This window comes from Sphaerodactylus townsendi, linkage group LG04 (assembly GCF_021028975.2).
Source record: "Sphaerodactylus townsendi isolate TG3544 linkage group LG04, MPM_Stown_v2.3, whole genome shotgun sequence".
Taxonomy (NCBI): Eukaryota; Metazoa; Chordata; class Lepidosauria; order Squamata; family Sphaerodactylidae; genus Sphaerodactylus; species Sphaerodactylus townsendi.
Window position 1 is genome coordinate 35,609,777 of NC_059428.1, and position 26,114 is coordinate 35,635,890.

Below are 26,114 nucleotides of genomic sequence, written 5' to 3' on the forward strand. Positions count from 1 at the left end.
CCTCTCCCCAAGAATTTGTTATAAATACTACTATATTTCTGTTCCTTGCTGTTCAGTCATTTTTTTCAAATCTATGGGAGTTGCATCCACTGGTTTCCTTCGGCCATGTGAAGAATCTTTTTGTCAGGCTCCAAAGAAATATTCCTTATGTAGCAGAAGAAAGATATTGGATCTAACCACTGCAATCCAACATGAAAGAGCTAAAATAGAATTCGTGAAAAAAAATCACCCCTTCATTGTATGTCCTCTTTCCCCATGGCTTAAGGCAGCTGACAAATCACAGTTTAAAAGCAGACAAAATAATACTCCAGATAACCCCCTCCCCTAAAAGATGACTGCAGACTATAACCTGTTAAAAGCTCTGGCAAATAAAATGACTTTGCAGTGTATCCTAAAAAATTCTACATTTTTTTTAAAAAATCTGTCTTTCCCCAAGGCTTGAATTTGGCCCTTGATCTCTTCACACACTATAGGTGCTAATCTCAGCATGACCCACACTTCACAGCCATTAATTAATTCAACTGTACCTTTATATGGCCTATTTACTGCCCTGTTGAATCTACTTAACATTTCACACAGTATTTCCTTAATTGGATTGTACATTAATCCTGCCATACCTGTCTGTCAACAGTTTGGATTGGTTCTCCCCCCCCCCCCCCAATTTGAATGGATTCATTACTTAGATTGGTTCCTGCTTTATATTGGCTTCTCCAAACCCCCCCCCCTCTTTTTTTACCCTTTTTTTAGTTCCTTAGTATAAATTTAGCTCCTTTGGAAGGTTACCCAGTGCTTCTGATAGTAAGTGAGCTCTGGCTTACAAACACTTCAGTGAAAATAAAGGTCAGGCTCTTATGATGCTATGGACTCCTGTTTAATCTTGTCTCAAGATGTTGTTGTGGCGGACAGAGCCAAGTCACAGCAACTTATGGCTACCCCAACAAGGGGCTGGTGAGAGGCAGAGGTGGTTTGCCATTGCCTTCCTTTGCAGAGTCTTCCTTGGTGGTCTCCTTTCCAAATACTGATCCTGCTTAGCTTCTAAGATCTGACAAGACTCGCGATACCATGCTGCCTTTCTTCCTGAAATATTTTTACAGGCGCTGCGTGATCTCAGTAGAATTATGGCCCTACCCAGTGGCCCTGAACAATCACAGAAGCTTCTTCCATTGGGCCTTCTGACTATGTGGCTGGTTTGGTGCATCTCAATGCTTTGCAGGACTGAATGTGTGCTAATAGACTGCTGTAAGGTAGCCACTTAGAACAAACCTCTGTATGCCTGTATATTATGAACCCAAACAGCAGATAGTCACTTTATCACTTTCGATGATACAGTTCTATCGGCCTAGGGACCATGACTTACGCCACAGTAAAATCCCCTGAGATAAAATTAACCGTTCATTTTCTATCTATCATTACCCTGGAAAAGATTTTTGCAGCTGATAAGGTTACACTACGGTCCGACCCAGCGAGCAAAAATTTCAATTTATCACCTCTAGGTGTGTCAGTAACTCTTTGCAAACAGTGTGAAATGAATTTCTTCCTTTTGTGTATGAATAGGCTACAGTCTAACAGACAGGGCTCCAATGTGTCGACATAGCAGGTAGTTGTTGAGTGTTTATAGCCTATCTTAGACGATAAGAATACAAAGATGGAGTCAGTCTAAAAGGTATGTTGTGCATAGGTCAATTATGGGTCCGTAGTTCAAAATCTGCACCTTGTATAAGCCCAGAAGATGTTTAAAAGGCAGCACAGAAGCACTGGAAAGGCACTGTGATTCTGCACCAGATTAAAGGAGAAAGGCCTTTAAGAGATGGACAGCTCCATAGACGAGTGATGAGAAAAGAAGACACCACCAGTCCTGAATCAGCCAAAAAAGGATTTTTTCATCAGAAGGAGGAAAATGTCTTTGGACCTGTCTAGTGCTACAATCAGATATAAAGGCAAGGGAACTTTGAGACTGTGAACCAGACCAGGAGAGGGGAACTGAATCCTTTAGATAGCACATGGCTTAGAATGCAATCCTATGCAGAATTCCTCCAGTCTAACACCATGTAAATCAATGGGCCTAGATTGGAGGAACTCTGCACAGAAATGCACTGTTACTTCCTTCCACAGCCACAGCTACTTCATTCCTGCCTCAGTTCAGCTTCAGTTTGCTCACCTCTTGTCTCCCGCCAGGTGCTGAGGGAGAATTACCCAGCAGAGAGGAAGGAGAGGAAGTACAAGTGACTGGCACTTCCTTTCTTGGGCCACTCAGTGCAGCATCTGAACGGGCAACTCTCTTGGACTCTGCTTAGGCACCTTTCGGCCGAGAAGATAGGCAAGAGGTCTTGCTTTGCGTGTTCATCAGACGTCTGTATCCACAAGCCACCCTTCTGCGCACCATCTTTCTATCTCTGTGTGTGTGTGCTGTCAGGTCACACCTGCTCACATCTGATTTATGGCGACCCTGAAGGTTTTTCAAGGCAAGAGACATTAAGAGGGGGTTTGCCATCAGCTGCCTCCGTGAGGGTTGAGAGAGGGCTGAGAGGGCCGTGACTGGCCCAAGATCACTCAGCAGGATTCACCAGGACATGTAGGGAATCAAACCTGGTTATCCGTAGTAGAGTTCACTGCTCTTAATCACTACACCACACTGGCTCTCCTTCTCTATCTGGTTTATCCTAATCACACACTTCCTTTGGGTAATGGTGCTCCCCTACTCCATTCTAAGGAGCCCCACAATGCCGTGGGGCTGAGAAGAAGAGTGGCTGGTCTAAGGTCACCAAGCAAACCTCATGGATGAGTGGGGATTTGAGCCTGTGTCCTCTAAGGCCCCTTCCGCACATGCAGAATAATGTACTTTCAATCCAGTTTCACAATTGTTGCAAGTGGATTTTGCTATTCCGCACAGCTGCAAAGTGCATTGAAAGTGGATTGAAAGTGCATTGTTCTGCATGTGTGGAAGGGGTCTAAATCTCCCAGGGACTGGGGTCCAACATTTTATCTGCCACATAGCCCTAGAGATGAGCCTCAGCATTTTTGCATGAGAGGTAGCTTCACACATGCATATTATGTCTGAGCTTCTTGCTAATAAGCTCGGAAACACACCTGACACAAGGCAACACCTTCTTTCTAGGCAGGCAGATTGCTTGCTTTGTTCAGAGTCTGTTACACAGGACCCACTGGAGGGAATGTACGGATGGGACCCCATGTTCAAACTCTGGCTGGCATCTTGAACACTTGAAGCTGTCCGAACCAGCCCATTGCTCCACCAGGGTCAGTACCGTCTATTCTGACTGACAGCAGCTCTGCAGGGGCCCATGTGCAGGTCTTCCCCATCTCCTGACCCCTTAAGCAGCAGATGCTATTGACACTGGGTTCTTCTGCATGCAAAGCTGGAGTTCCCCCCGTCTGCCTGCCCCACCCCAAACGTGCACAGACCAAAGATAATCTTCCTTAGGCAGCAACTTGCTCCCTTGTCTCAAGGACCTTTAAAAGGGGCTTCAGGTGAGGTCAACAAGAAAAGCCCCTGTCTCGGAGTGAGAGTCGGTCCTATTTGACTTGAGGTGTGCTCAGCGACACAGCTGGCTGCCAACCCAATCCAGCCCTGTCCTAACTTTGCTTATCCTGGAGAACCGAGGTGAGGAACTGGCAGTTCGGGGGAAGTTGTGCCGTCCCAGCAGCTAGTCGGGCCGGTGCGTTCGACCTGCGGGAGCCGCGGCGGGAGTGGGGGGGGGGGGTGGCCCCGTTTCCCACGCACACGCCCCTCTCTCTGGCGGGGCAGCGGCGAGCGGGCGGCGTGCGCGCCGTGGCCCGAGGCGGGCAGCTGGTCCGCTGTCGCAGCGCCGCGGGGCCGCCAGGCTGCGCTCTCGGGCCGGAGCGGCGCCTGGCTGCGTCCGCGGGCTGCCGGGGCTCCGGAGCGCCAGAGCCTCCCGGGGAGCGGGCGGTGCGAGCGGGCGGTCCCGGGACAGCGGCGGCGGCGGCGGCGGCAGCAGCTGCTGCAGCGGGAGGAGCCGGAGCGGCTCGCTGCTGCAGCGGGAGCCGCCCCGGCTCGGAGCGCCGCTTGGCCGGGCTGCGGAGCGCGCACCTGGCGCCCGTCGAGGGGGCTCCGGCGTGACTTCGGCGGCCGCGGGGCCCACGCAGCTCCTCTCCGCGCCCGGCATGCCTGGCTGCAAGGGCTCCTCGGGCTGGGGGCTTTGGGTGGCCCCTCTGGCGGCGCTGCTGTCCCTGCGAGGTAAGGAGAGCCCGGCGGCGGTGGGCGGTGGGCGGGCGGCGAAGATGCTGCAGGCTGGCTCCGGGTGAGACGCCCCCCTGCCCTCCCTCCCTCCCTCCGTCCTTCCCCGCGCTGGATTCGAACTCGCAACTTTGGCGCCGGGGCGCGGCCGGGATGGGCAGAACAGGAGGCGCAGCCCCAGCCCGGTGCTCGGCGGATCCGACTTCTGCTGACCCGAGCAAGTTCTTGCAAAGTCCCGGAGAGAGTGATCCGTCTGGCCCCCTCTGCCGTAGAGAGGCCGCCCCGAGCGCCCCGGTTACTTTGCAGAATAAGCCGCCCGCTCTCCTTTGGCACTCTCTGCAGAGGAGAAAAATGGTGCAAGGAAGGGCGCAAATGGAGAGCGTTGTTCGGTTGTCCGTGTGTGTATGTGTGTGTGGGATGGGGTGGGGTGGGGGTCTTGTCAGATTCTGCGACCTTTAAGGAACAGTAGCTGGAGAGGTGATTATATTACAGAGAACTGGACCTGTCTTATTCTCTCCTGGAGTATCTATAATGCAGAGGGAGAAAGGTTGGGGGTATTCTTTGGAGAAAGCGTAAAAAGTGTGCATCCGCGCCCCTCCACTCCCATCCCAGGTTTGTTTTTAGAAGCACTGTGGGTGAGCTTTCTTTGAATCAAAGGGGGGGGGGTCCTTGGGGTGTGCATGGGTGGGTTTTTTTTAAAGGGCAACTGAACTTGATTTTTAAAATATTATTTTGATTGACCTAGCTTTGGAAAACAGATTAACATTTCATTTTTCCAGGCGCATGCAGTTGTGTCCTCTTAAAAAGAAACAAAGGTGCATTTTCCTGAACAATTTAATAATGATTAGGCCCAGAAAGCATCTTACTTTCCAGTTGTTTCCTGTTCGATGCTTCATTTCACTTGGCTTGGACCAACTGAAATTAGTTAAGTTCTCTTAACTTTCAGGTATTGGCTTGCACGTGGCTTCCTCTGACAGGCATGCTACAAAGTTGACTGTAGGAGAACTTTCTGCCCCAGAGGGACAGGAACACTAAAATACCTCTTATAGGATCTGTCTCCCTTTAAGGTATATAACTTAGGACAGCTCTGAGTTGATACTTTATTGAGGGAAGGTTTGCGGGTGGAGTTTTTTCTTGCTTTTATGATTTGTTTTCATTTTACAAATTTCTTTTGGCATAATACGCACATGAGAAAAATATACAGCCTTCTAACTTCTTTTGCGTAATCCTGGTTGATCTCCAAATAATTACAGGTTCTAAAGTTAGCTTCCTTCTGGTGTGGTCTGTTGAGGCGGGCAACAATCTCTGTGCTCTAGGGAGAGAGAAAAGGCCCAGCGTATTTGGTGTTTTATAACTAACGGAAGTGATGGAAGTTATAGGCATCAGAAATGTGTGTCATTAATATCGCACTAAGCTGTTACATCAGGGTTGCATATAATATACTGTGGAATTATTTGTAAGGGGCAGAAAGATTTGGTTAGGCAAGAAATCCATCTTTTATATATTCTTTTAACATTTTTAGTACATTATATTTCTACCCCAACCTTCCCAGCCAATGATAAACAAACTAATTTAAAATCTTACGTACACAAACTCATGATGGCTATTTTCATAGGGGTCTTAGACCATAAACCTAATTGTCTGCACCACGCCACCTCCCAATTTAATCCTTTTTTTTGGGGGGGGGAAGATGGATCTGTAAAACTGGCATGAATGAAGTGTGCTGGGACTCTAAACGCACTTGGGAATAAGTCTCATTTTAATCAATAGGTCTTAATTTCAATGTTCAATGTTGTACAGGACCAGGATGTAGTAACTTACCTGGGTCCAGTTTACTAGAAATTGAGAAAAAGCTGGAATCTATACAGTTATTGTCAGTGCTAGTATCCCCCCCCCCTTGTTAATACTGATGAGATCAAGACAAGAGGAGGGGTTTGGGGGTGAGGGGGGGGGAGTTTAGCACTTTACAGAAACAGGGAGATTTGCTGTTGTGTTACTTCAGTTATACGAAAACATTTTAACATCCTTCTTCACTACATCTGTGAAATATCAAGACCCAGAGGAAGAAAGTTTGACATCTTTATTACACAGTCACAAAGTGAACATTCTTCTAACACCATTGAAGTCAATTGATTTAGGACTGCAATCTTAGTAAAGGACCAAATTCTTGTGCACTTTGCAAGTCACTGTGGGATTTTGAGTAACCTGAAATGGTGCATGCATATTTCTCTCCTGTGCTCTTCTTTCTGTGTCCTGCAATTGTTCCCCAGCAAGCGGTGTGCTGGCAGGGAACTTTGTGCCTCTGAAGCCTGGAGGCGAAGAACTGTCAGGTACAGAACTCCATCAGCTGAAGTGCAATTTGTTTGGTACCTTTTGCCAGTTTGGTTCCGCAGCATGCCTGGTGTTAGCAATTTCGCCTTTTCTCATGAGGTTTTTATAATCTTGACATATACTCTATGAATTGAAGAAGAAGAAGAAGAAGAAGAAGAAGAAGAAGAAGAAGAAGAAGAAGAAGAAGAAGAGTTGGATTTATATCCCTCCTTTCTCTCCTGCAAGGAGACCCTCTCCTGCAAGGCTGACAATCTCCTTACCATTCCCCCCTCACAACAAACACCCTGTGAGGTAGGTGGGGCTGAGAGAGCTCAGAAGAAATGTGACTAGCCCAAGGTCACCCAGCTGGCGTGTGTTGGAGTGCACAAGCTAATCTGAATTCCCCGGATAAGCCTCCACAGCTCAAGCGGCAGAGCGGGGAATCAAACCTGGTTCCTCCAGATTAGAGCGTACCTTCTCTTAACCACTATGCCACTGCTGCTCCCACTGAAGAAGAAGAGTTGGCTTTTATCCCCTGCTTTTCTGTATTGTAAGGGGTCTCAAAGCAGCTTACAATTGCCTTCCCTCCCCTGACATCCATAGGGACCTTGTGAGGTAGGTGGGACTCAGAGAGTTCTGAGAGAACTGTGTCTAGCCATAAGTCACCCAGCAGGCATCAAGTGGAGGAGTGGGGAAGCAAACCTGGTTCTTCAGATTAGAGTCTGCCACACTTAACTACTATATCACGCTGACTCTGACCTCTGTCACTTTTCCTAGTCTTAACATAAAGTATCCCTGACCTGGCTGGCCCAGGCTGGCCAGATCTCAGAAGCTAAGCAAGGTCAGCTGTGGTTGGTATTTAGATGGGGCATGTCCAAGGAAGTCCAGAATCACTACACAGAGCCAGGCAATGGCAAACCATTTCTGTTTGTCTCTTGACTTATAAACCTGATGAGGCCACCATGAATTGACAGTGACTGTATGGCAGTGTATGCACACAGTCTGAAGGTAATGATCTATCCCTTCCTTCTGCACATGCTCACTGCACATGCTCTGTTTATCTGAAAGAAAGAAAGAAAAATTAGGCAAGATAGTTCAGGTCTTTCAAGGCATATTCTGAAATAAAATGAAATGGAAGTTCAGTGGCTAACAGTATTTATTCCAGTGTGGGCTTTTGTGAGATAGATCTCACCTGAGCTGTACCTCACTGAAGCTCGTGCAAACCAACGATGTATCCGATCTTTTAATGATAGCCTAGGAGGCCACAAATTGTAAGGCCTAAGGAAAAAATTGGATAGTTGATTGGTGTTATCAGAGTTCCTGCCTCATCTTTCCAACAATTTCAGCCGTCTGCGGTCGTAGAATTTTGCTTTCTCTGATGCAGACCCAGTGACAGCTTGGTTTTTTAAAATAAAAAATATGGCTCATGCAGTGGTGGAAAATGCAATATACCTTGAGAGAACATCAGACATAGGTCTCCGTGGAATAAAAATACATTTATACTGTGAGGAAAGGGGAGGGCTTTTGTGGGCAGTGACTTCCCTCATAGGAAGAGAACCCTCTTGGTGATTCTAGGAAGGAGAGTAGCCATGTTGTCTTTTGAACCTGACAAGAAAAGGGTTGTGAGGATCAAAGCCAGTTTTCATACTGAATAAGGAAGGCTCACTCAGTGTCTCGGAATTAAGAAGTAGTTTAGTCGGTACTCAGATGAGACTCGCGGACACATGACACTGCTTTCTGCTGTTTCAGACCATCTGTCTGTCAAGGACAGTGTTGTCTACTTTGACTGGCAGAGGTTTCCCAGGGTCCCAGGTAGAAAGTTCTTTCATATTACCTACTGCTAAATCCTTTTAATTGGACGTGCCAGGGATTCAGCCCAGAGGCACGCGGAGCCTCAGAGCCACGGCCCCTCCCCAAACCTACCCTGCCAAGGATTTGGGGATTGTATTTCCCAGTGGGGCCTATTTGTGCCACCTATTTTTAACAGGAAGCAACATTTTCTCTTCATTTGTATCAAACACTTCTCAACAGTTATTCATCACAGTGCAGCAAAACAGATTTATGCTTCCTTTTGTCTGTGTAAGCCACTCTCTCAATGCCTGGATCAGTAGCAAAAATAATTACATGTTCTCAGTTTTTTTTTTGTCCAAGATTTTCTAATTATAAACCACCGCATTCAGAATGACAGCAGGATCTGTACGCCAGATCTAGGCTTCTGATGCATCTGTAGTGCCTACGTTTGCTCTCCATTTACGCAATGACAATTTGGACAAATGGACCTGATTGCTGTCGGGACAGGGCATGATCCTTTAACAGACATTCTCACTGTGTTAATGTATGAAGTTTTCTGTCCTCTTGACTCCCAAGGGGAAGGGGAGCAGACGTACATAAGCAACCTGCCACTCAAAGACAATCTCACAATGATCTCCTTTTTAGAGCTAAATGAAGATGAGTAAAATGTACACTTCACATGCCTCATCCCACATAGTGGCCACAGTATACTGTAAGTCATTTTCTGGTACCAGCTGTTCATGAAAAGTCATTTGAGGATTTGTCTACATTCAATTTAATATTGAGTTGAAATTGAGCCAACTCTCAGGCAGCGATCAACATCCGCATACATTTGAGAATCGGGGTAGATACTATTGGTTGGCTACATCTGGACACCCATACTTCATCCTTTTGAAGAAGCAGGACAAATATTTTCCACCTTTAAGACAACATACCTGGCAGAAATGAAAGCCTTAGTTAACTTTTATTGTTGACCTTCTGACTGGCAGTATGTTGGCTGAGTGGATCTGTTGCCCCCCTCCCCCCCGGTTCCCCAGCAACGAAGATGATTTGCCTTGTGTCCAAACTCCTTTAATGACTTTGGAGTTCAGATAGTCAAAGTGCTGTGATTTGGAATGCTGCTCACAAGGTCTGTTGGAGGAGAGCTCAAATAGTTTGCATCCATATTACACAACAGGAAATAGAGGCGCCTAGCAGTTCAAGTCTGCATTGGAACGAATAGATGGCATATTCTTGGCTTCATGGGCCAAGTCTTAACCACTAGAGAACATTTTACATCTGATGGCAAAATAAGTAGTATTCCCCATGGTACCCCTTTGGGGATATTTAGCTACTGGTTTCTGGTGACTCATCAATTTGGCAGGATGCTGTTATTATACTTTTTAAAAACACAGTATGCAATAGTGCTTGTAAACAGTTTCTTTCAAGGAGAATTGCACACACAACATATTCGGAGTTCTTGAGAGCAATAAGCTAGCTTTCCTTTTTTTTTTTTAAAAAAAAAAAGCTTGTTCACGGCTTAAATAGCAGTAAAGTTTTTCTGTTGGCATTGTTCCGTTGGCACATTTTTATATATAGTAAAGCATTTAAATGTTTGCTTAAAATGCTGCTCATTTGGGATGCTGTGAGTTTCGCAGCAAACCTGTTTTGCACACAAATTGATGTTGTTTGACACTCACAATTAGACTGTTTGCAGATCAGGGATATGTTCAGATTGCATTGAGAAACTTGAACACTCACTGAACTAGTTGGCAACTGCCTGTTGGACTGAAGTGGATTCTCAGCTGATCAGGGGACAACTGAAAATTGGATTCTTACCCAGTCCCTTCAGCAAATATAACTACACAGTGCAGTTGGAAAAAAGGAGGTGAGATAGTGCTTGTTTCTCTTCCATATCCTTCCGGCTGGGCAAGAACAGAAATAATGCTTTTAATGTTTGCGCTGAAAGAGGAGAAAGATCTCATTTATCTCCTTGCATCAGCAGCCCAAGATGACAGCTTGGGGTAGAGAGAAGAGAAGTGAGATCACCTGGGCTTCTGACCAGCTTCCCAGCTTAAATCTGCTTCATCTCAACAAATCCGAGAGGCAACAAATTTCCAGTATGGGAAATCTGAAGAGCCTGATTTCCAGAGATCAGCTGGGAGCCAGCTCCTGATTTCCTCTCCCAAAACCTTTGCTGAATACAGAGAAAAATTTCCCCAGCAGGAGTTCAGAAACCAATTCTCAGTGGGTCCCTCATGAGCTGAAAGTTGGCTTTGGATCATGGCCATAAGTAGTCTGTTCTTGCGCATACCCACCATGGACAGGTGTTGAAACAGCCAGTTGATTAATTGGCTGCTTGATCACCACCGGTGAATGGTAACTGAGCAGAATTGACAGGTGTTTGAGCGTTCCTACTGTGCCATTGTTTCATAGACAGGTTGACACTGTTGCTGTGCAAAATGGGTCCAGGTGGATGAAGGGTTAGAGTGGGCATCCCCATTTAAAAACAGCTTATATTGCAGCTGTTCACAATCAAGACTTCTCATGTATTTTCTCCACTTGTTCAGTTCTGGGCTAGAGCTGTTTGTTTTTCATGTTCTTCTGCTGCCAAACACCATAATGTTTTAGAGTGAAATGTGGGCTAATAAATTGAAGGTTAATCCTAACAAGGGAGAAATACTACTGAACAGTGACATCTGACCTGGGTTTTAAGGTATCATGCATCGATGGTGTTGCATTTCTCTGTAAGAAACAGGTCTGTAGTCTGGGGAAAATGCTCCTTCCCTGGTCTACTGCTGGATAAGCAGGTGGTAGCAGTGGCCAGGAGTGTCTTTTATCAGCTTTAACTAGTTAACCAGCTATGACCTTTCCGAGGGAAGAAGAGATCTGGCCACTGTGCTGCATGTAGGTCCAGATCTCGGGGGCTCAGGTACCCTGGGGAGCAGGCAGATAGTGGACAATGGCAGGAAGTGGGAGGGACTCAGTTGCCCAGAAGAGATGGCTGGTTCTTCAGCAGCGCACCCCATTCCCCTGATTAGGCCATTGCTAGGAGGTGAGAGGAAGAAAGAAGGAGACCCCAGGCCTCAGAGGGGATTTGCAGCCCTTGGTAAGGCAGAAGTTGTGGCTGTTAGTTGGGTGAGACTATGGCAGATCACAGAGGAGGGGGAGCTAAAGTTTCCTGAGGAAATGTTCACAGATGTCAAGTTCTATGCAGTAGGAGACATAGACACCCAGGTAACCTTCTTGGCTTTGCTATCTCCTTCCTCCCCACTCCCCAGCTGAGGCACCCTCTGTTCTTCTACCTGCAGGACCTTCCAAATCCTTGTCTTCCCTCCTGCTCACAGATTCAAGGTCCAGGGACATAATTTTGTATTTTTGCCCTCCTTCAAAAACCAGATGCCTGCTCTGTTGGATCTAGATCAGATCATTGCAATATTCTCTATAAAGGGCTGTTTTTGAGATGTGTTTTTGTTATGTCTGTTTTTAATCTGTTAGCTGGCTTTGGCAGAAGGGAAGAGTATCATTTTTATAAATAAATAAAATAAATGATATAATCTGCTACTGTACGGTATTTAGTTTGATTTTAATGGTGATTTGCAACCATTTTAATTTTTAAATATTATTTTTGCCTTCTAAGGGTCTTAACTTCATTCATGTATTTTTGCCTTCTAAGGGTCTTAACTTCATTCATGTATGTATTTTACTTTATTCTTGTTTTGAAGGTTGTGACTCAGAGCGTGAAGACATCTGTGTGATTAGTAGAATTTAGCTCCTTGGACCTAAATACCTTTTCTTTTCAGTGCAGTAAAACAGAAGTTCAGTGGCACCTGGAAGGTTAACAAAATGTATTTCCTTATCAGCTTTCATGAGTCAAAAATAACTTCATCAGATACATTTTGTAGTAAATACAGAGGCGTAGCAAGGGGGGAAAGCACCTGGTACACTGGTGCGTCCTCCACCCCCGCCCCAGAATGCCTCCACCACGCCCCCACCATGCCCCCGTCACACCCCCACATGGTCGCCCCCTGCTCCCTTGGAGCTAAGCCTCTAAGTAAATAGAAAGCAGGACATATTCACATAATGTATAGGTACTGGGAATCTGTATAAACACACTTTTAAACACTCATAGTTATACTTTGAGCTAGTATGATGAGCAGGGTCAGCCCTGGTTTGGACTTGGTTGGGAGTCTGCCAAAAAAGCCTAGAGTTGCTATTCAAAGGATGGCAGTGGCAAACCACCTCTGAACATCTCATGCCTTGAAAATCCTATGAGGCCATCAGAAGTTGGTTGTGACTTGATGGCAAAAGAAAAAAGAAAAATGGAGAGGTCTCCAGACTTCTTGAGCCTTCTTGAGGACTACTTTTTGGAATGTTGAGAGTTTATTTATATTTTATTTATTTATTTATTTGTTAGATTTTTATAGACCTCCCAACCCCAGAGGGCTCTGGGTGGTGCACAATAACAGACAGTGCACAATAAAATACAAGTTATGAACACTGAACATTAAAATCCCTTAAAAACACAATAGCAGCAGTATCATAAAATTGCAGACTTCCCCCATGACTACCAATCACAAAATGCTGAGAAGTTCTAAGTCAAGCATTCTTCTACAATGGAGGCAGTTACTTATAAATGAGTGATCTCTATAAAAAGGAAAGTGAGGCCACCTAAGCTCTTCTCCGAGGAGCACAGAAAAAACAGGATCAGCTCTGTTTTTAAGAAGAGATGCTGCAGGCTTTTGTTTTCCAAAGGAAAAGAAAGGAAGGCTCATTCCGCACATGCAGAATAATGCACTTTCAAACTGCTTTCAGTGCTCTTTGAAGCTGTGCGGAATAGCAAAATCCACTTGCAAACAGTTGTGAAAGTGGTTTGAAAACGCATTATTTTGAGTGTGTGGAACGGGCCGAAGAGTTTGCCATGGCCAGAAACACAAGATATCTCTGGTATCTGTGACTATGCCTGCCGAGAATAAACATGGAACTTTGCTATTCAGTCAGCTAACAAGGAGTGATTTGAAATTTCCTGTTCTCTATCTCTTGACTCAAGAATCGAGTAGAAATGAAGAAACCCATTGGTGGGCAGACATGTTCTGGTGTGGACTGTGCTGGGGATTGTTTCTGATTCCCAACATGACATGTCCTTAGCCTTTTAGCCTAAATATCCCTGTGCAGAACTGAGGCAAGGACAATCAGTGCATACTATAAGCTGTGTTTTGTGTTGCGGCTCTTACTCATGTGCATGCATGATCGTATGAAATCTTTGAAAACACACGTGTGCATGTCATTTTGCAATTGCAGCCCAGAATATTTCTACCTACACAGAAAGAATAAAAGAAGTCCATTCCAATAATCTGATTTCTTCATGTATTGGAGGAGTTCAGTAGGTGATGTCAGAGACAAATGTTAGTCTATACTTAGAATAATAGCTTGCCCTCTAGAGGCTACATAACAGAGATGGAAGGACTAGAAGATCATTCTTCGTTTGAAATTCCAGCCTGCTGTGCATGGGTTGCAGCTTTGATAAACTTTTAAATGTTTTTGTATGAGATGCGTTCGTAAGAGATTTAAAGCTGTTTTGGGAGGCCATAACTCTGCATTAATATGATAAATGCTATGCTAGAGATTTAACCTGATTACATTTTTGGGATTGGGGGTAGGGTTGTCAGCTCCAGGTTGGGAAACACCTGGAGATTTTGGGGGTGGAGCCTGAGGAGGGCAGGGTTTGGAGAAGGCAGGGACTTCAATGCCATCACGTACCTCCCAAAGCAGCTATTTTCTCCAGATGAACTGAGATCAGTTGTAATAGCAGGAGCTCTCCAACTACCCCCTGGAGGCTGGCAGACCAAAATGAAGAAGAAGAGTTTGGATTTATATCCTCCCTTTCTCTCCTGTAGGAGACTCAAATGGGCTTACAATCTCCTTGCCCTTCTCCCCTCACAACAAACACCCTGTGAGGTGGGTGGGGCTGAGAGAGCTCAGAAGAACTGTGACTAGCCCAAGGTCACCCAGCTGGCATGTGTTGGAGTGCACAGGCTAATCTGAATTCCCCAGATAAGCCTCCAAGTGGCAAAGCAGGGAATCAAACCCGGTTCCTCCAGATTAGAATGCACCTGCTTTTAACCACTACGCCACTGCTGCTCCTGTGATATAACCTTGAGGGTGATATAACCTCTTTGTGATGTTTGTGCATAGTTTGGTCCTAGTTCCCATTTCCTGTTACAGCACCAGCAAAGATGTAACAGCATTATGCCACTTCTAGGTGTTCCCCATTCTTGACTCCTTCTGGTTACTAATCAGTGGTTGGCAACCCTATATGTTATTAACACACGAACTGATAAGTCCTGTAATTGGTACTGTCACATTCCCATACTGGGTTGTGTATTCTCACGTGCATAGTTGATGTTTGTCATCTTGAAAAAAAATCATGTTTCCTCTTCCTCTCACCACCCGGAGATATAAAACTCAGCCTCTCAGTAAACTAGAGCCTTGGGGAACTCTAGTAAGGCTGCCTCTAAGCAAGTATACAGGGCAGAGTGTCCAACTACCTTAACATGCCCCCCTCACAAGTGTGTTCTTCAGTGCATAAGAGCAGTCAGGCAGAGTCTGCTCTCTTATACATGAAAGAGCTTTATTACAATAGATTAAACTAGAGCACGTATATGGAAAATAGCCATCTTAGTAAGAAATATAGATTTAAGGAAATAAAAAGGGGGAAAAGTATGACCTAATTGCATTATGCTAGTTACTTTTAGAAGGAGAAAACACATTCCCCCACCCCAACATTCTAGCATCTCAGGAATTGGTTTCCATGGGTCTGGGCCAACCTCTTCTCTTCATCTCTCCTCTCACTTCATCCCTCACTTTGCCATTGCTTCTCATGCCATTCCACTCTACTCTCAAACAAAAGAAGTTTTCACCTTTTCACCTTTCTTCCTGATGAGGTAAATACTTCCCTCTCTCAATCAAGAGTCAGATACCTTGCTCACATGGACCCTCTTTGCCCCACATCAGTGGGTCCCCTCCATACATAGTTGGGAGTTTTATGATGCTCATCCATCAGGTCTTCTTTGGTAGCTATGCCAAATTGGTGAGTTTCAGGTTGACCCAGTTCCTGTTTCTAATAACCTCTTCCACTAGAGAAAATAAACAATTTGGCATGGATTCCGGAATCCCCATTCGTAACAGGTACCATTCTAGGATTATTTTATTTTTGCATAGCATGGCTAGTGAAGAGCATCAGAATTTGTTGATATTATTCTGGGATCTGGACCAAGTGAGGATCTGAATGAAGAATGAAGCTTAACATTATCTGCATTGGGTTTATTTGTTCATAAAGCATTTACATCATTATTTGGCACTTGAAATTATTTGCCTTGAAAAGCTGCTATTTTTTTTCAGAGTGGTCCCCTGGGATCATTTGCATATTTGTCCAGTGGCTTACCATGTTGTTAATTTCTCAGAGAAATGAAAATCATGTGTATCATGGGGCACTCCATGTAACAGAAGCATCTTCCCTGGAGGCAGGTTCTGTTCAATTCTGATCTCTTTTAGGAGAATAATTTTTTAAGGAAAAAAACCCTATGTAAACTATATTTAGAAATTCTTACATAGAAACACAAATAAGATAATCAAAATAATATAAACATACCAAAGATAACATGTTGAAATTGTATATGAGAGATTATATACAAGAGATATTTAAAATTATAGTATTCCAAGCTTATAAACCACTACATAGACTTCCTTAGGGGTTAGGAAGTAGAGATATTTACCTGACGCAGGCCATTTAGTTAGGTTATTAGAATGTGGAGGCTTCATTGTGGGGCGCATTGTCACCTTTTCAGAATTTTATTTGAACGTGATGGTACGTGATGGTATTTGGAACGTGATGGTATTTGAACGTGATTCTCAATGGTATTTGAACGTGATTGTATTGAACGTGATGGTATTTGTATTGAACGTGATTGTATTGAACGTGATGGTATTTGAACGTGATTCTCAAAATATTTATGCTTCCCTAGTCCATAAGTCTAAAATTGTGAAGTAGAGTAGTCTTTTTGTGTGTCCTGGGTCTGGTACTATTTGATAGGGGGCACATTGAGAAGTTACTGGCTTGGCAAACAATAGTTTAATTGACTGTGGTTAGTGTTAGCCTTTCTCTGAGTTGAGAAACAGCTGAGATCTGGGAGAAGGAGGCTGAGGAGGGGAGGGTTTGGGGAGGGAAGGATCCCATATATGATATAGTGCCATAGAATCCACCTTTCAAAGCAGACATTTTGTCCGGAGGAACTGTTCCATGTTGTCTGGAGAGCAGCTGTAATAGCATCAGATCTCCAGGTACCACCTGGAGGAGAATCCTATTATTATGGCTGCCTGAGAGTGGGCTATTTTGCCAATAAGGTTAGGCCATGTCAAGGATGATCTGAAATCATGATTTGAAGTAGGGATCCAACCTTCAGGTAGCACTGGGGATCCTCTGGAAGTACAGCACATCACAGAGATCAGTTCCCTGGAGAAAATGTTTGCTTTGGAGGGTGGACTTTATGCCATTGTACCCCACTGAGGTCCTTGTCCACCCCAGACTCCATCCCCAAATCTCCATGAATTTGCCAATCTGGATCTGGCAACCCTGTCTCTTCCAGTGGCCAGGTGGGATCTGGCAGCCCTACTTTGAAGTCAGTGAAGTAACCAAAGTTTAGGCTTAAGTTTCCTGTGACGTATGGATATGGACATTGTAGCTTAATCTCAGCCTATACTGTGACATCATCCTTTGCTACCTCCCTCGGCAGAGATGCCAGGGAAACTGGAATCCAAGTGATTGTGAGTCGAATCTTGGGTTTCCTATGTTATGTCTAAACTAAGGCAGTTAAGTCATTTCTTCTTTCTCCTTTTAAAATGTTTTTCACTGTAATTTTCTCTTCTATGAGACAAGAATAATGCAAATAATTTAAAAATAGTTCATGGAAGAGAAGAGGCATTATACACTTTAAATATGCAGATTGTGAGAAAAATCTATATTGCGTCAGTTTCCCCATCAGAGATTTCAATTGCTCTTGCTACATGTGGAGATAACAACAGCTTTTCCTTAATAAAGGCAATTTAGGATTTTTACTCTTCTGTTTGGACACTGCTGTGTTTTACCTGCTTTTTAAATTAGGCATGTCACATATATTTTCTAAGCACAGTCCATAATGAGGCCATGATCTTGTCTTTTGTGGTTGGCAAACAAGAAAGTGTACAGGTGTGCTTCTGTGTGCTTTGGCTTCCCTCCTGCAATATTTCAATGGGTTTGGATAGGAAAGGAAACTGTTGAAAATGCGGTTATCCAGCTTCTTTGTGTTTCCGGCTTTCATTGTCATCTCTTGCAACTCCTTAACATTTGATTTGAATCTGCTTTCAAATTGACTGGATCCCTTCAGTTTTGTTAGATGTTAACCAGTTTTTTAGACTCTTAAGTTTGTCAGCTTTACGTTACTTGCATTATATCCTTGTAAGCCTGTTTCCTTCATTGAATTCTGAATGCTGTATCTCTGCTTGCTCCATAAACCAATATTTCCCAAAAGAATGCAATGTGGAATGGCCATCTCTTTTCTAGAGGAGAGCCTTCTGAAGCGAGTGTTGATTGGTATTAAGTTCTTTTAATTGTTGTTCTGGAACAAGCAATCTCCCATTACTACCATTTTGAGGTACAATGGTGGAGGAGAAGAGAAGATGGCGTAGGATTGCCACGCGGCCAATGGTGGCTGGACATCTCCTGCTACTACAACTGATCTCTAGAAGACATAGAACATTTCCCCTGGAGAAAATGGCTGCTTTGAAAAATAGAGTCGATGGCATTATAGCCTATCGAAGTTCATCCCCTCCCCAAACCCCAACCTGCTCAGGCTCCACCATCAAAATCTTTAGGTATTTCCCAGCCCAAAGCTGCTAACCCTAGGATGGCTGAATACCAGATCTCTTAAAATAGAACGGTGCTATTCAAGGGTTCCTTTGTGACTTTCTATTATCTACTTCTTAATTGCTTCTAGAACTCTTTGGCTTTCCTACTCCAGCTCTAACTGTGATATGGATCTTGGAGGTGCTGTATTGGCAAGCATGCCTGTGTGGGAGCACCCTAAGTTAGCCTCTGAAAATCCAGGAGTACCCTTTTAAAGAAGACATCAGGCAGCTTTAGTAAGAAGGAATCTTAAACATAAGTATTGGCATTTTATTTTATGATCCCGTTGCTTTCTGCATTTTACAGATCAATAAAATAAAATTAACCTGCCCAGTCCTAATAGAGAAAACATTTGTATTTTTCCCCTCCTTCCTTTGCTATGGCATGTACGTTTTAAAAAATTGTGCTGAATATGTAATATTCAACCATCCACTTCTGTCTTGGCACATCTCTGGAAGAACTTTTATTTTTACATCCTTGCCAACATAGTCTCCTTGCTAGTTTTATCTGAAAGGTTTTGGCTGCCCTCCTAAATACGCTTATTTGGAAGAAATCTCTAAAAATCAAAGAGAGCCGCTTGCAAGTCAGTGCATTTAGGATCGCTAGCAAGTCACAGTCTGCCGTAGTGGTTAGTGTTCTGGATTGGGGTCTGGGACACAGGTTCAAATCCCACTGTGCCATGGAAATTTATTGGGTGACCATGGGCTAGTCCAGGGGTAGGGAACCTGTGGCTCTCCAGATGTTCAGGAACTACAATTCCCATCAGCCCCTACCAGCATGGCTAATTGGCCATGCTGACAGAGGCTGATGGAAATTGTAGTTCCTGAACATCTGGAGAGCCGCAGGTTCCCTACCCCTGGGCTAGTCAAACACAGTCACCCTAAAATGTCTTAAGAGTGTTGTTGTGAGGATAGAGAGAAGGATGTTAACCACTTTAGGTCTCTATTGGGAAACCGGCAGGGTGTAAATGACATCCAAATGCTGACATCTTGAATCCTTCCACAGTTTCATGTGTAACTTCACAGAACAGGACAGCCGTTTTCCATCTAGTTCAACCATTTCTCCCACTCCTCTTGTCTAGTGTGCTTTCTTGCATGAACTAATACCTCCCCCGACCCCTGGATTACTGCTGTGGTACACTCAAGTATTTTGCAGGAAGCATGAAAGCAGTTGCCGTATCCTGTCAAAATGAGGAATAAGTGCCTTGATAATGCCAAGAGTGGACTATTTATTTATTTATAATGTTTCTGTGCTGCCTTTTCAGAGTCCTGCTTGAGGAGACTTACAACTAAAACTACAGTTTATTTTTTAAAAAAGCACCAAACCATTAAATTTAAGCAGCATAGAAAGTCTCAATAGAACAAAAGCAAACTGTTAAAAAGATGATCAGCCTGGGGAGGACAGAGACCTCAGTGGGGTACAATGCCATAGAGTCCACCCTCCCAAGCAAACATTTTCTTCAGGGAAATGATCTCTGTGATGTGCCGTACTTCCAGAGGATCCCCAATGCTACCTACTTCAATGCAATCCCTACTTCAAACCATGATTTAAGATAATCCTTGACATGGCCTATTAGCAAAATCCTTAACATCCTATTAGCAAAATAGCCCACTCGCAGGCAGCCACAATAATAGGATTCCCCTCCAGATGGTACCTGGAGATCTCCTGTTATTACAGCTGCTCTCCAGACAATAAAGAACAGTCCCTCTGGATAAAATGCCTGCTTTGAAAGGTGGATTCGATGGCACTATATCATACATAGGATCCTTCCCTCCCCAAACCCTCCCTTCCTCAGCCTCCACCCCACAAATCCTTTGCTAGAAGTCTGGATAAATAGAGGAGCCTACAAAAATAGTTAAATACATGCCAGGCAGGTCTCAAGGAGAGGTGCCACCACAGAAAATACCCCGTCTTTAGCCTCTACCCCTGCAGTTCTGAAGCTGAAGGCACAGAGATCAGGGACTGAGGGACTGATGCTAACTGGTGAACTGGATAGTAAGGGAAGAAACAGTTGTTCTGATACCCTTCACCCAAACTGTTTAAGACCTTAAAGGTTGGAACCAGTACTTCAAATTATGCTTGGAAACAGATAGGCAACTTGTTGGCAGATTACTGCACGGAGAAGCGGTAACACACTGATTAAAAGGGATTAGAGGTAAATGTTTATTAAGGAACTTCATTTCAGATGGGGAAGAGGAGGGGCAGAGATAGCCTGCTGCTATTTTGCAAGCTGGGGAGAAGATTTGACCCCAGATTCAAAGAAGAAGCAGAATTTTAGATCTGAGAGTATCAGTCTAAAGACAGTCAAGAGATACCTCAAACAGACAAAGGGGTCACTAACCTTATAGCCCTGTCTCGCTGACCACTTGCTTGCCGCCTGCCATAGGGTCATTTTCTCAGTTTATTTCCATGGGGGGCATTGCTGCTTCTTGATTTGGTTCTTTTCACATGACTGGTGGTCGTAGTAGTGGCAATAATCTCCTGCGTTAGCTCTTCAAATGTGCGTAAAACACAAACAGGATTAATAGTTTGAAGAGTGAGTGATCTTAGGGCCATGAGCTTATGGGAATAAAGTATGGTGCTGACTTCCCCAGTATTATTTTTAGGCCAACTCATTCTAACAATTTGTAACGGGCTAGCTGGTTTAGCCTCAGAAAAGGAGTGGTTTATTGATATGGTGATAGTTAGTGGTAGATGATCGCTCATATGATTAAAACCAATCTGAAATTCTTTAACATGTTTCCTGATCTTAGAGGATACTAGGACCTTGTCAGGAGCACTGCACCCTCTTTTTGAGAGATATGTAAATTCACCTGATCCGTTAAAATTGGTCAAGCCATTTAAAATAGTCAGATTAAAACTGATACAAAATTTAAACAAATAAACTCCAGCTACATTAATTGTCTTGTCTTTAGATATTCTAGATAGACAGCAGCCCTCTGGTAAGAACTCTGGATCAACCCCAACAGCATCATATAGGGCCTGTTCATTTCCCCCCAGTCTGGCATTAAAATCTCCAGCTACTATGAAGTCAGCTGAGGGGAATTTCACCAGTAACTCTTCAAAATAGTTACCAAAATCATGCCATTGGTTGGATAACTCGAGTCTATCTGTAAGTGGAGGTAAATATACATTTGTTAAAATGTGTTAAAATGTTCATTAGTTAACAGAACAGATTGTGCAAATTTGGAAGCTGCTGGGAGAACCTTCACATGGACATCAAAGTTAGAGTTAATTAGTATTGATAAACCTGCTTGGGCCCTTCCTTTTAAATTTGCTTTAAAGGCTGGGACACAATATGATAAAAAACCTGGGAGAAAGATCTGAGATGCAGACCAAGTCTCCTGCAGCAAGATAACATCATAGCCCGTTAACATTTCCCTAAACTCAGGTCTTGCAACTTTGTTGTTCCAACCCGCAATGTTCCAGGATACTAAACGAATTTGGGAAGGGAAATTGGCATCGAGGGGCTGGCGTCAGTCCAGTTCTATAAGTTTCTCCAGGGATTTGTTGGCATCTAAAAAAACGCAACAGTTATTTGTAGCACTGGATCTGGAGTCTCCATTATTGTGCACTTCAATGATCTCCATTCCTTCTATATCTCCATCTGGTGAAGATCTAATTGCCGAAGAAGCTGAGGGGTGAGGTTTCTCCATCAGTTCGCTCAGCTCTTGGGCCCAGGTTCTTCCCTTTGTATCCTGTTGAGATCCCAATTGCAAGTCTTTAAGAGATGAAAGTCCAACTCATAATCCATCTGAGGTAACTCTAAGGAATGTTGAGGAGCCAACTGAGAAGGGATGCAGAGGTCTTCCATAACAGTGGAGGCAGGCAGAGTCTTAGGAGGGCAAATGTATAGTTCTTGAGAGATTTTGTTCCCATAAGGCTCAGAAGGTGTTGTCTGTTCTAAATTAGTTTGTTCCAACAAGCGATTCCTGGTGTGGTCCCATTTCCCTGGGCTATGGTTAAGATCCTGTGCCATAGAATGAAGAGAGGGATCCCTGGGGTTGACCTCAAACTGAACTTCGCCCATCAGTTTCCTGTTTGCAGATGTATCGGGCAATTCCAAATCAGGATTAAGTCTCCTTTTTGAGAGGTTTGGAACTAATGGAGACACAATAATATTATGAAAAAACCCGTGAGGGGAGAATGCCTTTGCTCTTAAGAGTAATCCTACGTTTCCACAGTTCTTTTGTAATAACTGGTGAAACAAATGTTAGTAGTACTCTCTGATGGTCATTCAGGTAATTTGAAGCATTGATTGATTCTGCTGAGATCAGATCTATCTCCTTTGCTCTGATTTTAAGTAACACACTTAGATGGCGTTTAGCTAGACTCAAAGAGTTCCAGACAGGCAAGCAGCCATTATAGTAGAAAATATTGAGACAGATTTTATTGTTCTCAAGTATCAGTTGTTGATAGTTAACATGCTGGGTATTAAAGGTACTCTGAAAAAATTGAGCCAGATTTGTTTGCATTTAAGGTGAATGGTGCAGATGGTTCTGTCAACTTTAGTTCACCCTTGTTCTCTGTTCTGTGAGCTGAATCCATAGCATGTTGCTCAGAAGATTGTTTACACAATGAGTCTAAGTTCATTTGGATCTTTTTAATTTCACTGTAAATGTTGCTAAGAGTTCTAGCAACAAGATTGCAAAGAGAGGCAGTGTCAGACACACTTCTCAGACATGCCTTGCATGTTATATCTCCTTCCCTGGAGGTGGGTTGTGATGTCGTAGCCAGCTCCTCTGAGTCTGAGTTAATGGGGCTCCTCGTGGGTAAGCTCAAGCTTGAGACAGCATTGTTAGTGACTCCCACTGTTCCACCTTCATTTTCAGAGGGGGCAAGGGGTGTGTTTTCCTCCAGAGTCAAAGGGGAGAACCGATTTGATGTTGAAATAGTAAATGTAAGCGGAGTCTCACCCTGAGGTAACAGAAAATCGTCTATTTTTTGTTGCTTGGACGCAGGAGGGCTCAGCTCCTCTGTATTTCTCAGGCGTTTCCTAGCTGCCATTAGCCCAGTCACGATAGCTCCACCATTGCTGCTTCTAACACAACTGATGCTGACCTTTCAACCCAAGGGTGAAGGAATGATATGATCACTTTAACCAATCCCTACACGACCCTAAAATCAACTCAGATTCTCCAGTTGGCCTGGCTGCTATCTAGCACTGTTGTGCAGGCACTCTACCAGTTACTGAACATTTGCCAAGTATATAATTTAAGGTGCTGGTTATCACCTATATACCTGCAAGACTGCTTTTCCTGCTATGCTCCACTGTGACAGTTTTTGCCATCTGGGCAAAAACTTCTCAATTGGGAACTGCCCATTCATGTGCCTTTTCTGTGGTGGTTCTGTGGGTGCCAGCTGATGGCTAGCACCCGGCAGGAGATGTGGGACTTGCCCCATGTGTTGTCATTTCCAGGAGATACCGTGAAGTGATGTTATGTTGCATGATGCCATCAAATAACTTTTTCCCCCCACTGCTCAGAGGAACTGTGCGGAAATAGTGGTTTGCCAACACCTGGCAACCCTAGGTGGCCCTCTGCATGTCAGGAAGCCCCCTCCCCTACTTCAGCCATTTTTGCAGAAGGTGTACAACAGAAATGTTCAGGAGGGCACTTTTATAAAAGAATCAGAACTGTAGTATAACAGAGCAGCTCAGCAAGGTACTTTTCTAATGGAACAATGTGTTTTAGTCTGCCACCATTTTTGTACATCTCTTCTTGCTTCTACTGTATTGTTTTCTAGCTACCTAATTCCACTTTCTCACAGTATGTCTTTAGACAATTTGTTGTTCACATTTCCTCCCAATTCTGTAATCCTAGTCTTGTTACATTGTTGACTGGTTTTCAGTGTCTGATGGCATCATTTTATTTTCTGTAATCCCACTTGAGGCGCAGTGAGGAAGGCATGTTATATATAAACTGGCAGATCCCAAGACATATATATGCCTTTACATCATCTAACACTTGTGAAAGATTTTTTGTTGATGTCCTAATTTGAGTTTAAACACCTACATATTAGTTCATGCTTTGAGGATTCCCCTCACCTGTATCTACGAGATCTGAAAATGCATTTCAACCCATTTTTTAAAATAATAAGGAATCAAAAGGCCAAGTTGTAACACGGTACTCTTACGAGCTTTGATCAACACGGTTTTTAATGCTAGTTTGTCCATGTAATTTATTTTTGAATGCATTTAAACTATCGCTTTAATTACCATTTCAGGCAATTTATGTCTTAACCAAATAGGGCTTAATGAACTGGAAGTCCTAGCTACCTTTGAAAGTACAGTGAAGCATTTGCTAGCATTCAGCCCTCCCATTTAGCATCTAATATAATGGCAGATATATATTTAAACACTTTATGTTCTCAGTCCCTCGAAATTGTGCAAGCGGCAGCACCCTGCAGTGGCGGCTGTGTGGATGCACGCTCCTGTACTTATTAAAACTGCAAAAACATATGCTGGAGCTTAATTTTATTTTGTACATCGAGAGCAGTTTTCGCAGCAGCCCCATGGCGCAGTGGTGCATTACGCTGAACATTTGACTAAATCTTTGCAAGACGCGGTTGTGGGTCGTCAGTTTATTCCATTCCTTCCTCTCGCTGAGCTCTTCATCTTCTAGCTCTCTTTGATTAACTGGAAGAAGAGATTGGTCTGGTTTGTAACATCCTCCTCGGAGTCTTGTGTACTGAGACAAATGTGGGAGAATCATTTTATTGGCGTGAATTGCTCCCGTTCGTAATGGATGGTTATCTTCGCTTCCTTAACTTCCAGAGAGAATAAAATATCAGAGATTTCAATTATTGATTTTTTTTGTTTCCAATAAACTAAAGAAGTTCACACTTCCTTTAACTGACTTGGTAATCTTCAAACTGTTTGTAGTGGAATACCGAACCAGAGAGATGGTATCAGAACAAATTGCTTTAGGGCTAGCATGTTCGTGTTTTGTTCTTCAGTGCGTCTGCCTACAACTGAGGCAGCTGTCTCTGTATGGGTTCTCCCTACAGACACAAAACTGATACTCCTGAACTTTTCTGAAGTGTCTCCTGCTCCAGTTAGGTGCAGAACAGCTCAGAGTGATTCTTTGGTTTGAGGAAGAGATGCCTTTGGGAAGAAGCAGGGGGTCAGCTGAGCTATGTGTTGGTGGGCATGGGGCTGCCAACCTGCACACGAGGACTAGAGATCTCCCAGAATTACAATTTCCAGGCTACGAAGATCAGTTTCCCGGCTGAACATGGTAGCTTTGGAGGATGAACTGCTTTGGAAGGCATTATACCTGTCCCTGCCCTCACCAAGCTCCTCCCACAAACCACCAGCAACCTGGAATTGGCAATCCTAATTGAACAACATGATTCGCTCAGGCCATAGATGGATACTCTTATAATACCATCCTAAGCAGAGTTACACCTTTCTAAGTCCATTGATGTCATCTGTTTAAGAGGGTCTTGTTCGTTATCCCTAATTCTACCTGTGATATTTAATTAGGTGAATTTTACCCCTATACAATAGAGCATCAGAAGCTGCAATCTGTAGTAGAAGTCCCACATAAAAGGAGGGGCTTGGAATGTCTATTCTTCTTTTGTAGTTTCACAACTGAAAATTGCCTTCCTATGAAATTTCCCTTCCTATGGGAAAAAATTACACAGGTTCATAAGTGTACAAGTGTATTGTTCCCAATGGGTGTGTGTTTGAAGCAGTTTTCAATGGGAAAGAGCTTCCAGAATGTACGGGTTGTGTTTCAGCTCTGCGCATGTGAATTTTCTGCTTCAGGGTGCAACATCAGTAGCTGAATGGGTGTGTGTTAAATGACCTCTCTAGCAAAAACCACAAATAGCATTTTATAATCTTTGGCCATCCTATTGAGTTGTGTCCCAGGACTG

General features: G+C 43.9%; 1 protein-coding gene across 1 annotated transcript in view; it reads left to right on the top strand.

Annotated features, from left to right (window-relative positions):
* Positions 1 to 3,923: 3,923 nt before the first annotated feature.
* IGSF11 (immunoglobulin superfamily member 11) overlaps positions 3,924 to 26,114 on the top strand; it is a 234,028-nt gene continuing 211,837 nt past the window's right edge. The window contains exon 1 of the mRNA XM_048494402.1: positions 3,924 to 4,213. Coding sequence (XP_048350359.1) covers positions 4,141 to 4,213 — 73 coding nt within the window. The 5' untranslated portion in view covers positions 3,924 to 4,140. The remainder of the gene's footprint in view (positions 4,214 to 26,114) is intronic.